Source organism: Cotesia glomerata, linkage group LG3, assembly GCF_020080835.1.
Source record: "Cotesia glomerata isolate CgM1 linkage group LG3, MPM_Cglom_v2.3, whole genome shotgun sequence".
Taxonomy (NCBI): Eukaryota; Metazoa; Arthropoda; class Insecta; order Hymenoptera; family Braconidae; genus Cotesia; species Cotesia glomerata.
In genome coordinates, this window is record NC_058160.1 from 24,740,538 (window position 1) to 24,756,834 (window position 16,297).

General features: G+C 29.7%; 1 protein-coding gene and 1 long non-coding RNA gene across 3 annotated transcripts in view; one reads left to right on the plus strand and one right to left on the minus strand.

Moving 5' to 3' along the window:
- Nucleotides 1-11,732, minus strand: part of LOC123260282 (Fanconi anemia group J protein-like) — a 63,878-nt gene extending 52,146 nt beyond the window's left edge. Inside the window, exons 1-4 of the mRNA XM_044721274.1 lie at nt 11,565-11,732; nt 11,131-11,348; nt 10,713-11,044; nt 10,529-10,640 (exon numbers count right to left, since the gene is read on the minus strand). Of these exons, the coding sequence (XP_044577209.1) occupies nt 10,529-10,640; nt 10,713-11,044; nt 11,131-11,338 (652 nt within the window). The 5' untranslated portion in view covers nt 11,339-11,348; nt 11,565-11,732. The remainder of the gene's footprint in view (nt 1-10,528; nt 10,641-10,712; nt 11,045-11,130; nt 11,349-11,564) is intronic.
- A 1,249-nt stretch (nt 11,733-12,981) lies between these two features.
- LOC123262141 overlaps nt 12,982-16,297 on the plus strand; it is a 118,810-nt gene continuing 115,494 nt past the window's right edge. For both annotated transcript variants that reach the window (XR_006508873.1, XR_006508872.1), the window contains exons 1-3: nt 12,982-13,619; nt 14,564-14,645; nt 14,718-14,816. This is a non-coding gene — a long non-coding RNA (uncharacterized LOC123262141). The remainder of the gene's footprint in view (nt 13,620-14,563; nt 14,646-14,717; nt 14,817-16,297) is intronic.

Genomic DNA, 16,297 nt, shown 5'->3' on the forward strand with positions numbered 1-16,297 from the left:
TAAAATTATTTTATAAACATTAATAGAAAAATTAATTTGATTTAATAGACTTGATTTTGAATCAAGAAAATTCTTTTGAAAGAAATAGATTGTCTTGCTTTAAAAATTTTTTTTCTTGGTTTCGGATTTTTTTTTGGCTTCTAAATAATTCAACTTATTTTCATCAAGAAATTAATTCATTAAAATGGTTCATTTCAAAAATTTATTGAACCAAAAAATTCGTGATTGGACAATAATTTTTCTTTTCTTTCATTTAAAAATTTTAATTTATCGATTTAAGGAAAGTTATCTATTCAACAAATAGATCAGAATATTTTGAAACAAGAAGAAAATATTATTCTTGACTCAAATAATTTTCTTACAGTAATAGAAATAATATTTTCTATCAAATAATATTCTAATAGATTAATTATTATGTGATAAGTAGTAATTAATTTATTTTACTAAATGAACAAAAGATTTGAAATTTCAAGCTTTTACAACTTCAGTAGAATAAATATGAATGAAAGAGAAAGAAGATGAGCGAGAAAAAGGATTTAGCATTTATCTGTTGGTTACTGAAGAATTATGTAAGTAAGCGAGAGTTTGAGAATCCGCGAGGCAACGACGGCGCCCTCGGAATCGCGGCGCCTTTTCGAATAGGACTCGGCCTCGTTCTTCTCAGAATGGGAAGACAGTCAGCGACGCGACGACTATGCTGGATAGGGCCCCGTACGGTATACGGTGTTCGATGTATAGAAGTGACTAAGATACAAGAGGACGAAGGCCCATTACATCCAAGGAATTGGAGATCGAGGACGAAGAAGCAAGACGAATAGTGGGGACTCGTGAGGCGAGGGAAGCTCCCGCGTATAAAAGAAAAACCGCGAGGACGGTGGATAGGAAGAGGGGCCGAAGAACGTTAAGGACCACCCGAGAGAGGAGTTGAGAACGGGGATACAAACCGTCGGCGCTCACCGAAGGCCTTTGGGGGGTCCCTTATCTTCTCAGAGTTCATCCGGGATCTGCCCACGGTCTTTACTTTTTCCTCTGTCTCCTTATTCTTCATCTTCTTTTACATCTATTCACTCTCCTCCACCACCACCAACACCACCCCCTCGTTCTCCTCATTCTTTATTTCGTTGAATCCATTATCGATCGATTCTTTACGCAACTTACTCCGGCATAGATCCATGAAGAAATTTACAAATGTACACGCGAAGAAAAATGCTTGCAAAAAACACAATCAAAAAGTTGTGGCTTTAAGTCAATTTTTATCAAAGATTGTTAATCAAGAATGTATTAAAGTTATTTTTATTAAAAATAAAAGACAATCCCACACATATTTTTTTAATAAATTAATTCAAAGAAATACTGGCTTAATAAAAAAGTTTATTTAAAAGTTTTCTTTACACAATTTTTAATAGAAATTCAAAAATTATTAGCTTTTCTTTAAAACAAAAACTAAAGAATATTTATTATTGCAGTGAAAAAAAAAAATTCTGGATTGGAGCGTAAATTTTCTTGGCTCAAGAAAATATTAAGGAAGATTACAAATTTCTTAAATGAAGTCAAAGTTTCTTGAGCCAAGAAAATTTTTTCTTGCTCCAAAATAACTTTTGTCTTCCTTAAAATTTTCTTGGTGCAAGAAGTTTTTTTTTCTGTGTGATTTTATTGAATTTACTAAAAAAAATCCTTGTTTTGGCTATATATTTTTTTTTCTTAGTGTATTTAATGCTAAATTATAAAATTTCTACAAATATCAATTACATCAATCATAAAGCATCGAGTCTGGTGTTGTAAATTTGAATATTCATGATAAATTCCGTGGACTTCCAAATTTTTTTGGTGTAAAAAATTTGTAAAAATCAATAAATTCTCATGCCAAAAAAAAATAAAATGAAGTTTTTTTTTTAAATTCAAGTACTGCTCAGAAAAAATAATTTGAAAATTTAAAAGGGATAATTTTTAAATGGTAGATGTTATTTCAGATGAACATGAAGAACGATAATATTCAAAAGCACGCGATGACAAAATTAGTAGAAAATGAAGCTGTCTCCAGGTAAACGAATCTCTGTTAATCTTCGGGACAATCAAATCAGACTAGCTGTGCACGCGTGTCTGCAGAGCGGTCCCACGAATTGAAGAAAAGAGAAAGAGAAATAAAAATAAGGTGAAAAAAAGTAAAAAAGGAGAGCTTCAGGATCAAGAAGGAGCGAGAGGCAGACGGACGGAGGAACAGAGGAACAGAGGGACATAGAGTAGCGGCGCTTGTGCGGAGGCCGTCGGATTCGAATGAACACAGCTAAACTAAACGAAAAACGAAGAGAAGGGTAAGCCACGTTTAGTTCGGATGTTCGTATGTGAGATTGTCCTCGGTGGTCGTAAGCGCAGAGGCAATCACGAGGACTACGACAACGACGTGAGATCCGTTGGGCCCGCATGTGAACGCTCATTGTCCTCCGGACGTGTACGCGCCCATAGTCCATAGGTACCTTAATGTCGGCAGGATAAAAGCGTGGGTAGCCTTTGTTTCTTGTAAGCGTGAGCAAGACCGAGTGGCTCAGTACCAGCTACTGGGCACTGCGGGTAGTCCTCAGCTTGGACTCACCGATTTAACATCATTTTATACCCTTACTTTACCAATTCATCTTTTTCAGTCCCATTACAATCCATTACCATTTCGTTATTTATTCTCATTATTGTTTATTCTTTTAATTATTTAATTATTTATCAACCTTAAATCCCCATTATTCGTTACTTATTAATAATAAATATGATTTTATTTGATGAAAATAAAGTTAGCCGATATCTAAAAATTTTTTTAATTTTTTTTATTGAAAAAATTATTAAAAAAAAATTAATTAAAAAAATTTCACATGTAGAAAGTTTTAAAAATTATACGTGCAATTTTGTAAAATTATTTTTTTTGTTCTAATTTAATTAATAAAAAAAAAATCAAAAATTGTTGAACGTCGGTTAATTTTAATATCATTTTTATTTGTATCACATTGACAGTGTTTTACAAAAATATTTTCTAAATAGAAAGATAAGAAGCGCAGTCATTCTATTTAGCTTAGCTTATGTGGTTTACATAGTATTAAATTAAATTAAATTAATTTTGGTCATTATTCGTTACTTTTAATTTCAATTACAAATATTCTTCTTTTTTTTTGTATTAATTTTTATAATTACTGAAGTTAAGTTTAATGCCTGGTTAAAGATAATTGATAAAAATATGGTAGAATTTAAAGCAATACGCAATTTTGCTATATTGAATTTTCAACTTATTAAATTAATTATCTCTACAATAAAATAAGCATTAAAATTTGGCAAGAATTTTGAATGATCCTTGCTATTAATTACAAACACCACTCTCTAAATCTCAAACAGTGAAAATCACTAAAAAATGGTAAACATAAGCTAATAATTTACTTATAGCTGTGAAAGAGTGAACAGTCACCGTTTAAAATAAAACGAGAGAACCCACCACGATGTATCGATGTGACGTTTTCGTTATCTGGTATATATAGATGCCCTCACTGAAATTACACTCCAATTTTGCTAGTTCTCCGCCTCTGGGAATAATGCTCGAGGTTGGTACCACGGTGTGGTACCCAACCTCATTCCTCGTGGCACTCTTTCCACCCACCTGGATAGTTCATTCCTCTCCGCCCCTTAGCCATACCAAAGGAAGGACATTATTAATGTCAGTACGTCAGCGAGAACGTCGCGCGTATATTCTTCCGTCCTCTTCTCTTCCTAGAGAACAGCTCGCATGTCTACGCTATTACCCGGACCCGCCAGTGCGATATATAATTCCGCGTTCACCGATAATTATTATGAGCCAACCGAGCAACCGAGCTTCCTGTGTCATGACAATGCGACGACGCGGGACGACAAGGTGGATATGTCCTCGTATTCCCGTCACGTATTACATAGTAAAGCCTTGACGTTTTATATTATACACCGACAAGCACATTCTCCACCAATTTTATTCCCGATCAAGAGTCCTCATTTTGTTCACCTGTACCGACAAGTTCACCCTACCTTTACTTCTCTCGTATGAATCTTTGATACGTAGATACCCTAAAAGAGATAGAAAAAAAAAAAAAAACAAGCGACACGCTTCACCTTTCTGCACCATTGGTAATAAAGTGACGTTTTATCCAAGCATGCGATTCCGCGATAAACTTTGAAAATTTATTTGGCATCCCTTGCTCTATGTTTCTCCGCTTTTTCAATTTCTTTCTTGGCTTTCTTCTTTCTCACTGGCATATGCCTTCACCGATCCTCAATTTTTATGCTCCATCTTTCCTTGTATCTCTTTCATTTTTTTCATGACCCTTCTTCCTCGCACCCTCTAAGAAACGATATTAAACCGCGACGCTACCGTGCCACTACCGGCCACGCAGATCTTTTTATTTTATTTATTTATAAATTTTTCTTACTTTTTATCCACTCTCCACTCTCTAGAGTACCATCACTCAAGTATTCAAGTACTCTTTTTTTGCTGCTGATATTCTCTTCATCATACGCCAACAGTATATATAACATAAATGTATATATGTGTATAAATGCAAATGTATGACTAGCAAACTCGTATGACGCGTGAGTAAACGCGATTTCACATCACACACAACAAACTTATAAACTTATCGTTATCGTGCTGCATACGATCTAGTTGTTACGCTCACATATCATATCATATCACATGATGGATTACATGCGATGTTACATATGTCGTAGTTCATGAATTGGCACTTGAGAATCTCTACAAGGCTCTTCTGGGAGCGATCATCTTCCAGTCTACCTGCATATCCGTGATAATCCTAATGCACCTTGCTCTCGCCGAGCGTAGTATTCATGTTTACTCGAATTTTCTATACGAAAATAGAAGCAGTTTGCCTGCTGGGAAAATTCTTACTGTGGTTAGTTAGAGGCACTGTCATATATTTCAACCATCGGCAAAAGAACAAAAGCCTGAGGTTTTGTTTAATGACACTTTGAGACGTAAATTAAAGGAGGAGAAGAAAACTAAAAAAAAAGGGAATTAATTATAAAGAGTAAGGTCACAAATCAGAAATTTCAATTTGTTATCGGGATGATCTAAAACCTGGAAATTTAGTGTGAGAACTCGATGATGACACGCCCACTAGATTACGAGTTTGAGAGCAGTCTTAAAAAAGACAAAAAAAACTTATTTGAATACTTTATCGAATAGTTTAAGAATCATCGATTTAATTGCATGTCATTTTTATTTCTCGTGCGACCTCCGAGTGACCTTTTGTTGGTTTTTTTTAGCAATGTCACTGTTTAACAGTCTGTAGATTGTTTGTCGAACTTAAAATTACTAATTTATGCAGTATAAAATATTTTTCATGACGAAGTTTTAACAGTTCAGCGGCTAGTAGTACCACTCGAGGTGAGTTGTACATAGAATATATAATATAAAATAAATGATATACCTTAGATCTTTATATTTTATAGCTCTAGAAAGAAATATCATGCGACGATGCATACAAAAAGGAGAGAGGAGGACAATTGTTATACTTGGTTGATGCTTCGTGTCGAGGTTACTTTTCCAAAAGTTCTCGACGTTAATAATTGTCAATGAAATATGATAGTTGCGAGGAAAGTATTATGTAGAATCATTATACCCTCGGAAATGAATCCAGGTCTAAGAAAATAAATTTTAAATTAGACTTGGAGACATCGTGTACTTGTGCACAATCATGAGCACGACATTAAAAGTATAAATGTTTTTTTTGCTGAATAAAACTCATGAGTTGCATCAAGACATTTGTTAGTTGCGAAGAAATACATGGTGGCATGATAATTTCAGTGAAATTACTTGGTCAACAAGATAATGAAAGAACACGATGACATTTTTGGGACGTTTGTACTACCTTAATCAAGCTTTTATTGTTGATATTACTAATGAAGCATCACGATTGTAAAGTAATAAAATTATTCTAGAAACTTTATGCATAATATCTGTCACTACTTGTAATAGACGAGTTGAGAATAAAATAAAAGTTTGCATGTCATCTAAACAGTATCTGGCTACAAATTATAGTATAACAAAGACACGTGGAATGTTCCTCATCGTCATCATCATCTTCTTTACCACTGAACTGTCTGGGTGTACATTATGAGGAACTTATTTTTATTTCTTCAGTTAAAGTTGTATCATACTTATATTAACTTCTCTCAAAACTAATTCTACATGTCGTTGCGACCATGGGAATCGCGGGAGCCTGGAATTACAACATTTATGTTCCAGTGTGTTCCCGGCATGGTGAGCAAACGGAAAAAGGAACATGAGATAAGAGGAAGAAAAAGAATTAACAGAGATACGAAAAAAAGTGAAGGACAGAATAGCAAAAAAAAGAGTTGAGAAAAAATAAACTAGTGAGAGAAGAAAAGAATTGAGGAACGAAAAAAACTTAGATAGGATTCCGCACGCAAATTCGACGTTAACGTTAGAGAAACGTTTAATTTGACGAGTCCCCCAAAATGGCACGCGATCGTTTTCGTTTGCTTTAAAAATGTGAGACCAGGACGAGCTATCTTCTCCCCCTTTTGGAGGAGTATACCGATCTTTACTGTCTCCCCGCGCCTATGCAGCTGCCTCGTTATCGACTAAATTAAACGGCTATGACAAATAACTAGAATTTTCAAATTATCTAAATGCTATAGTCTATCTGATAATCTCTTTCAATTTTATAGACAAACCCCTTACTGAGGAACTTTTTAACTGTTTGCACAACGAACTGTCATTACTGAATATCAATCATCATTTATTGCTTTCAAGTTTATATTCTTTAGAATCTACTTCTCATGTTCGTTTTGTTTACTCTAAATCAATTATTTATTTAAAGAAAATTATAGTTTACTTTTTTTCGGTATTTTTATTTAATATATCTTCTATGTCTTAATTAAATTTTTATCAATTTAGAATTTTAATTTTTTTGCTATAATGCAAATTTCAAAAAATCTAAGATGTGTCTATTATTTTTTGAAGATATAGGGTAGCCGTGATAATTTAATTAATTAAAAAAAAAAAGTAAAAATATCATTTACTCTTTAAATTAATTGAAAAGAAGAAAAAATTTGGCAAAATATAAATTTAAATTGATTATTTAAGGTTGTTCGGACACTAATGCACTTGTGAATATCACAAGCTAATTTTTTGATATGTTATGAATTGCCTGCTATCTCATACGTCTAAATTAATTTTTTGGATTAGATCTGACGAAAGGTTATCCTTTAATAAATTATTAAAAAATTGAAATTTAACATCTAGCCTATAGAGACTATTGGCGGATTGCACATATATCGATTTATTTGACTACCTCATAGGAAGATTAAAAAACAAAAAACTTGTATTTCAGTCAATCAACTTTCGTAGAATACGTTAAAAATAAAATGAAAATTTTCTGACGAAAGCTTTTAAAGATATTTTAATGCAAAAGATGAGAAATTCACGAAAATTTCAGGCCGACATATTTAAAAATAAATAAACCACGTGATTCAGCGCAGTCTGGCAACATTGCACAGAACAGAACGCGCGAATTTTGAATTTTAATAATTCCTGTGTATATTTATGGGTTATGTTTTTCAACTCAACACTAAACACTACACAGCTAGATAAATATAAACAGCTGTTATGCGCGGTGTTGCCAGGTCTGAGTTTTGTGAAAAAAATACTTGAGTCAAACATTGACTATTTATTGTTTTTGTTAATGAAATTATTTAATTATTTTAATTAATAATAATGTAAGGTAACGGTTAAATTATAGTAATGAATTTTCGTATTCAAATTTTTAATTTTGATGAAAAAAAAATTTAGATTCTATTATGACTTACGGGGTACTGTCCGTGCAACCTTAAAATCGAAAATAGATGTTGTAAAAGTTTTAGTTCTTAAGCAGCTTTTATCCTTCACTATGGAGAGAATTTATTTTAACTTAATTTCTTTGATTAAGAAAAATCTTTGTCCATAATTTGACGCCTAACTACCTAACGTTTGGTGTTTTTTCAATTTTGTAATAAATGCAATATAAATGATAAATATACGAGTACATCATATGAAAAAATTTAAACTCTGATATTAATATTAATATTATCTATTCCAAGATTAAGACAGTCAGTTAAAATTTATTAGGTTCTTGAGATTTATATTTAATAAAACAAAAGTCTAGTAAAATTTCATTAATACCTTCTATTGAAAGATTTCACGCAACAACTGCCTTAATACGTATTATTTTTTCGTGTAAGAGTAGCTAATAAATTTAATTTTTAGCTGTCAATAGATAACACAAAGTACTAAATATCTGACTCGACGAAATAAATAAAAGCTCAACAGCGATATATAATTCACCGCCCTTTTTTTAACACTCCTATTAATACTATCACTAATCAGATAGCACACATGCGAGTGAATCGATTTTTAGATTATTTTCGGAGAAATGTAGGTACTAAGAAGACTAATAAGTTATTTGAACAGTAGGAATCTGAAACTCATCAAAGTTCGAGCATTATTTGAGTAATATCAAATAGTTGTCGAAAGATAAAGATTTCGAATAATATGAGACACAAATTTATATAATACTAAAATTGAAATGTCATCGTTAAATGTCGTTTTGAAAAATAATTTATTGAATATGAAAAAAAAATATTTTTTTAGTTTGTAAGTTTTTAGTTATTCTGAAACTCAAAACAAATCCAAGGTTTTATTGTAAATTTTTAAATACTCATAGACAAATTAAATAAAATCTGACCTGAATTACTTAAAATTTGAAGTAAATTTGTCGGATTAACATAATGTGACTTTGAAAATCATAAATATAAACAGCAGGAAGATGATGATTTCATAGACTAACAGGAGCAAAGCGCACGTTATTATTAACTTGAAATAAGCGTTTGAATAATTTAAATTGATATGGCAAGCGAGGAATTGCTAATTGTTGGTTCGCTTTCTTGCCACGCTTTGTTGGAATGAGGGAGAAAAAGGTGGGGGTGGCCAACAGCCGTATCTCTCTTTGCACTGTTTCATGAGTCGTGTCGACGTTTATGTAGTTTCCACACTGATTTCTCATACGTACGTGCCACTTAATGTTCGTGCGAAAAGAACTTACAGTAACTCATTTGTAATTAATTACTGCGAATTAATACTATTGTATTATATAGTATCATTTAAATTGTGTAAGTGTATGTATGAAAACATATTACAGCATTAAAAAAGGTTAAACGTCTTACCAGGTAAAGGGAAACGACAGTTTAAATACAATACAGAGGAACATTAAGATATGAAGCAAAAAATTTTTCGTCGAAAAAAAATATTCTAATTGCGTTTTTTGCCAGTTTAAAAAAGTTGATAAGAACTGTATGGCTCATTTTTTTACAGCTTGTAGAAGTAAAAATAAAAAAAAAAATTAGACAAGGAAGTAAAAATTGGGAATATTCCTTGTGTAGGTTGATTTGAATTTTCAGGGGTTCACACGTTCTAAAGACTCAGCAAAGTTGGAGGTAAAAAGAGCAGTCAGTTTAGCTGGCTCGCAAGACGCTAAGATACGACTGAAAGACGAGGACGAAGCTAACGACCAAACGTCACGAGACAATACCCAAAGAAAACGCGATGGCACGAGTCGCAACACAGTAAACCATCAACGATAATATTTGACAAGTTAGAAAGTTTCAGCAATAAGACTTGTGTTCATTTTATTAAAAATTAATTATCCTGCTGGACTGAGTCATTCTGTGCAGTCATCTATTTTACCATTCAATATTTTACAGAGCACAATGCCCGACTGCCCAATTTCAAAACACAGTAACTGACAATTTTAAGATTTTTTAAAAATTTTTCTTATTAAAAAAAAAGTTTTCGGGCTAAATTGATAAAAAAATTCGATTTATGAATAGAAAATACTTGAATATCAATATTTTTAAAAAAAAATATTTGAAATTAAGCTCTGAAAGTTATAAAAAATGCAATGACACTGAAATTGACAGACATTAGAAATTTTTTTAGAATTTTATAGCAATTAAATTATTATAAAAAATAATTTAATTAAAAAATTCCACATGTGAAAATTAATAAAAATTATAAGTGAAAATTTTTAGAAACATTTTTTTATTGTAATTGATTTGTTAAAAAAATTTTTAAAATTGACAGCTGACAGCTAACTTCAGTATCATGAAATGCAGCAATACTAAAAAAAAATCATATATAAAAATTTTGCAGTTACTGTGTTTTAAAATTGGGCAGCCGTATAGCTCTTGTTATTACATTTCATTGAATACTTTACATGATAATCTTTTTATCATGCATCAGTGAAAACTTTACGATATTGAAGTTAGTAGATATTTTTTTTTAAGAAAATAAATCATTATAAAATGTAATTAAAGTTTGCACCTAGTGTTTAAAATTTTCTACATTGCATATTTTAAATTTATGAAAGACAAATACTCAACTCTCACTGACTTCAATATAATAAATTTTTAGTTATTTAAAAATTTTTACTTTTAAATAATAAAAACTCACGAGCATAGTGTTCCTGCCACGCCAGAGCTCCACAGAGTAATGCTAAAGTTTTTCCACTGCCTGTTGGACTCTCCAGCAACGCATGTTCTTCTTTAGAACAACCCCGAATTAGCTTTAAAACCAATAACTTTAATTATTATCTTAAAAATTCATGAACATATAAATTATAAATATAAATACTTACAGCATTCATCACTGCAATCTGTGAAGAGTAAGGCTTCAATGGGAACTTGACGTCAACCCCAGCAATCATCACAGAATGACCAGATTGGACTGGTAACCTTGGTATTCTCGTTTTACCCTTATCATCATCTTCATCGTCAGTCATAAGTTCCTCGTCATTCCCATTGGTATTCTGTCTTTTGGATTCTCTTTCCAGCGGACTTATATTTCGTTTCTTTAAAAATTTATGGAGTGACGCCTGGGTCTTCTTATTTGGCTGCCACTGAAACATTCCTGATGATCCTTGGAGTGATAGTGGTAAATTTGATTTATTCTCTGATTTATCGTCATTTTCTAAATTTTTAAAAGACAATTTATTAGATAGTCAGTTATTGAATTAAAGTTTTCATAAAAAATTTTTTAATAAAATTTAATTTTACCTCCTTCTGAAAGTAGTGCACTGCGTTTGTTAGGAGACAGGCTAGAGTCTAAACTCGCTTCATCTGAGGATACTTCTAAATTATGGTTAGGAAATTGTAGAACAAAAGTTGGAGGTGCTTCATTAGTTGTTGAGAAAAATTTTGATGTTTTAGATATTACTATCTTTGATGGTTGAAATTCATCAGATGAATCATCCTCGGACATCATTGTAACAGCTCTGTAAATAAAATATGTTATAATAATGATAATTGATGAAATTTTGCTTTCATATTACATGACTGTAATTGTGAACAATTAGCTTAATAATGTCATTGAGTACAATTTGTAAAGTGACAACAGTTGTCTATTAAGACATCTAACCTCGAAAAATCTTCAATCAACTTAACTAGGTATATTTGTGTAATTTTAAAATGACAACTAAAAAATTCATTACCTGGAGGGATAATATTGTAGCAAGCTTATAAAAAAATAGAAAAATAAACAATTGACAAATAATTTCTTACGGTGTCACTAAGTACAATCATTACAAAAGAAAAAAATAAAGGACAGATTACCCGCGTGTTTGCTGTTTAGTGCGCGGCAATTCATTGTACGTAATGCGCCTGCGCGACTTCGAGCTAGAGTTATACTATCGATTAGTTGCATTTATTAAACAGTCGATAGTAATAAAGTAATAATTTCAATTAATTTGTATGAAAAAAATTATAAATATTTTTTTTAAGGACTACATCTGCTTTAGATAAAAAATTTTAGGTAATTGGTTCGAATAAAAGTGGATTTAATAAATTATCAATACACATAAGGAGTTAATACGATATTTTGCCACTTGAAGGCACCACTTATTTTAACTAAAATTTGGGCGGGAATTTTAAATTATTTTTAATTCTGAAAATATTGATTTTAATTAGAAACTTAATGTAGTTAGTTAATTAATATATTTTTATACTTTCTTCAAAATTATTATTACTATAAATTTATTATAAAAATTACAATAAATTTATTAATATAATATTGAGTTCGGAAAAATATTTATTGAAGGAAATTTTATTAACTATATATTTAATGAGACTACAATATTAATTTCTAACAATAATTTTACATGCTAATATCAATATTTTCCAACTCCTTTTTGATGACATGAAACTTTGAAATAACTTTTTAATTTGTATAATTAAAATAATTTAAACATACATTAATGAAAAAAAATTTTTATCGTTATATTTATCGACAAAAATTAATGGCTGTATTAAAAAAAAAATGAATAAACAAACAAAAAAGTTCACTATTAAAATTTTTATGCTAAATTTTTTTTATCTAAAATAATGAAGAAATATTTATATTTGTATTTAAGAGTGAAGTTGTGAGATTTGTCATTAATAACATTGAGGTAAATTAACGAGCCGTGAGTGATATATAACAGAACGTTATCCATAAACTATATGAAGGGCGCAGCTACAGTTATTATTACGAAAGGCGCTAAATTGCGTGTAACACCCTTCATTTCATAGTACAAAATCGAATTTTATTCGCTTTCAAGTGATTTGACAGATTTATCGAGTTGTTTTTTTTATCGAATAGTTGCTTTTTCATTCATAAATTTAATTAAGTATGTTTTATCAAAACTAGAGGACTTCCGCCATTTTATTTGATTTTTTAAACCAAAGCTGTCATTGGAAAATACTAATTGAAAAGTAAGAAAAAAGATAAACAAATTTTCTTGTGTCATTTTCAAATTTTCTTTTATTGCGACTATTTATTTATGAACAGTTATTCGTAAAATTTCATTCGCGCCATTTATTCAGAAAATTTGTCTGAACTCAGTCGCGCTAAGTGCCTGCTGGGAACACGACAATATGAAAATATTTTTACTCTGTTTACTTATTCAAAAATTTGTCAGTTGCAAATCGTTCTTTTATTATATATACCGTCGATCAGTCACATGGCCGATTTCAGTTTTCACTATCACTGGAAATAACAACAAAAGTTAGCAATTAAATAAATAAATAACCTTTATTCAAACAGTGAATAAGTATATTTACCTTTTACAACGACCTGTTTGTTTCCGCTGGTTATTAGACAGCTGTCACCAACTCAGGCTGTCATTTGTAATGTATACTTAACTTAACTAGCCTTTAAATAGCAGAAGTAAATTATCGCGGTGGTGTATGTATACACTGTAGTGAGAAGACTGCATTGTTATCCGACCATTAATATTTCATTTCCTCGTTCATTATCGAAATTACTATTTTAAGCAGTTTTTCATAAGGATAATCATTACATTTATTTTTCGTTTCAAATTTATTTCAACATACTTACAATATAAAAAAGAATATGCATATTGTTTCACAATTTTTTTTCTGTATCTATGTTATACTTGGACGGTAGTTAAAAGACACGCGAAAAATTATCGTTAAAACTGAATTAGTATCAGAAGAATTAAATAATATTTAAAATTACATGCTTAAAATAACCGAGATATTATAATGGAGTAAGTAATAGACATTAAAAATTTCTACAATTAAAATAGTGAAGATATCAAAAAAACTTTTCTCTAATTTTAAGAACTGTCTTTTTTGTGATACTGAAGTTAGCTAACAATTGTAAATTTTTTAAAATTTTTATTACAATTCAATAACAATAAAAAAATGCTTCTAAAAATTATCACCAAAAATTTTTTTAATTTTCAAATGTGGAATTTTTTTATTAAATTTTTTTATGAAATTAAATTTAGCAGTCACTAGAGAATTTTTTAATTTTTTTTAACAAAAAAATTTGCTCCAAAAAATTATTTTTAAAAAATTGCATTTTTAATTTTTCAAAATTTCTAAATGTTAATTTTCTTTATATTTTTTTTTGCCATAATTTATTTGTTAGAAAAAAATTCTAAAAATTATTAAATATCTGCTAAATTTATTACCATAAATTTTTTTCATAATAATTTCGCTGCTAAAAAATTGTAAAAAAATTTCTAATATCTATCAACTTCAGTGTCATTCTTTTTTAATTTATATTTTTACAGTAATGTAAGTCCACTCTTTTTGGTATTATAAAATGATAATCATCAAGCTAGAAATCAATAATTTTCTTCTACATTTCTAATGAAGTTAATTTAATAATTGAAATTTTAATTTTTGTGATGATTTTTTTTAACTATTCCAATTTATCATTACGAAAAATTAAAAAAAAATTGTACCTAATTCAAATAGAGGCAGAATATCACATATTTAACATTACTGTTGAATATTCTGTCTTTTAGGCTGGTCTAAATATTCTTCATTAGTAAAAAATTATTGAATGTTTGATGAGTAATTTACATTTCAACAAAATATTTAATTATTTTTATTTATCAACCATACATTCAGGATTATTTGCTCATATTGAACAGATTATAAATATTTTGAACGATATAAATAAAAAATAATGGTTTTACAGGCAATGAGTTGGAAAATAGTGATTGCATACCTATATAGTGACCACAGAAACTTATCAGAATGAAACGAGCGACAATCGAAAGGTAATAAAAATGTTTAAATAAAATAAAATAGTTTTAATTACTAAAGTACTAACGTCTATTTATTTTTTTCAGTAGTAAACATGCACCAGAGTGGAATGTTACCCAGTTCAACGTTTATAATTTTATCAGGACACCACATCTGTTTTAAATGCTATTATGAAACCGTTCAGGGTAAGTTATTTCTATCAATACTATATATATACTACGTGCCTATTATATTTTAATAGTATATATCCCTGTACATTATACAGAAGATTTAACAATATCTTAATCTTAAATATTTTTGTTTGAGTTGGTATCGTGATGTAAATACATAGTAAAACCGTATAACATAAGAAAAGTAAAAGAAAAAGGAGTAGAAAAGAAAATAAGGTGGTCCATTCTACATATAGCCAGAGTCAGACCAAGTCCTCAAAATAAAAAAGTATAAATAAAACATATTCCCATGCCGCATGTAATAAACCGCAGGGAAGATAACGTCTATGCGCAAAGAATACAAAATGCCAAAGTGTGTCGTACGTGCATGTTTCCCTTTTATTTCCCCTTCTTTTTCCATCTTTTGGCATTCTTCTGCACACAACCCTAAGTATTATTTTTGGCCGTTCTGTACATAATACTACCCCCTTACATCATAGAGAATATAAGCGTGACGTGTGGCGATTGCACCGGACATGGTCCTGCTACGACTACTTTTCCGATAATAAATTATTTTCATTCTGGCAGATAATATTTACGAGCTTTAATAGTATCTCGGACAATTGATAATTTGTTAAATTTATTTTCATGCCAATATTTGATAAATCTTTAGGTTTTTATTTTTTAAAAAACTTTTGGTCAAATTTAACTGCACTGATAGAAGAATTTATTTGTTTTAAAAAAATATTTATTAATAGTTAACAAATCATTTATTAGAGACCACTTTTTAGTATTAAAAAAATATTTCTTCGTATTTAAAATGATTTGTTTGTATTTAATAAATCTGATATTGATTTATTAAATATTAATAACTCTTTTTTTAAAAGTATTTATACTAAGAAATATTTGTTAAAGACTAAAAAGTGATCTCTAATAAATGATTTGTTAAATATTAACAAATATTTTTAACTATAAACAAATCCTTCTATCAGTGTGATCATCTATATTGTGAAAAAATTCTGTGTTAATCCCCATAGAATAATTTTTTTTTATTTTTATCTAAATAATTTGATCTTTAATTTTCATTTACGTTAAACTAATAATATTGAAATTTTAATCATTAGAAATTTTAAGTGACAATTTTAAATGTTCTGTTCTTTAATACCTAAAATTTTAAGCCCGTAATCGTCAATTTAGTATGAAATAATGTTTAGTTCAGACGAAAGTTTAAATTATAATCCTTTTGAAAATTTTAATTAGATTAGTCCTAAAAATTTGAGTCAAAGTATTCATTAATTCCTTAAGAAAAAAAAAATTGATTTAATTCAATCTTTAAAATTATAAAAAATTTTCACTATTGATGTATATTATTAATGGTGTAAAAATAATTTCTTAGAATCGATTCTAATCTTGTGTCAGTTAAGCTCTGATGAAATTGGCAAGTTCCTGCGGGAAGTCTCCAATGTTCTATGACTAACTCGACAACAAAAACTTTTAATTGACCGAGGAACGGCTGC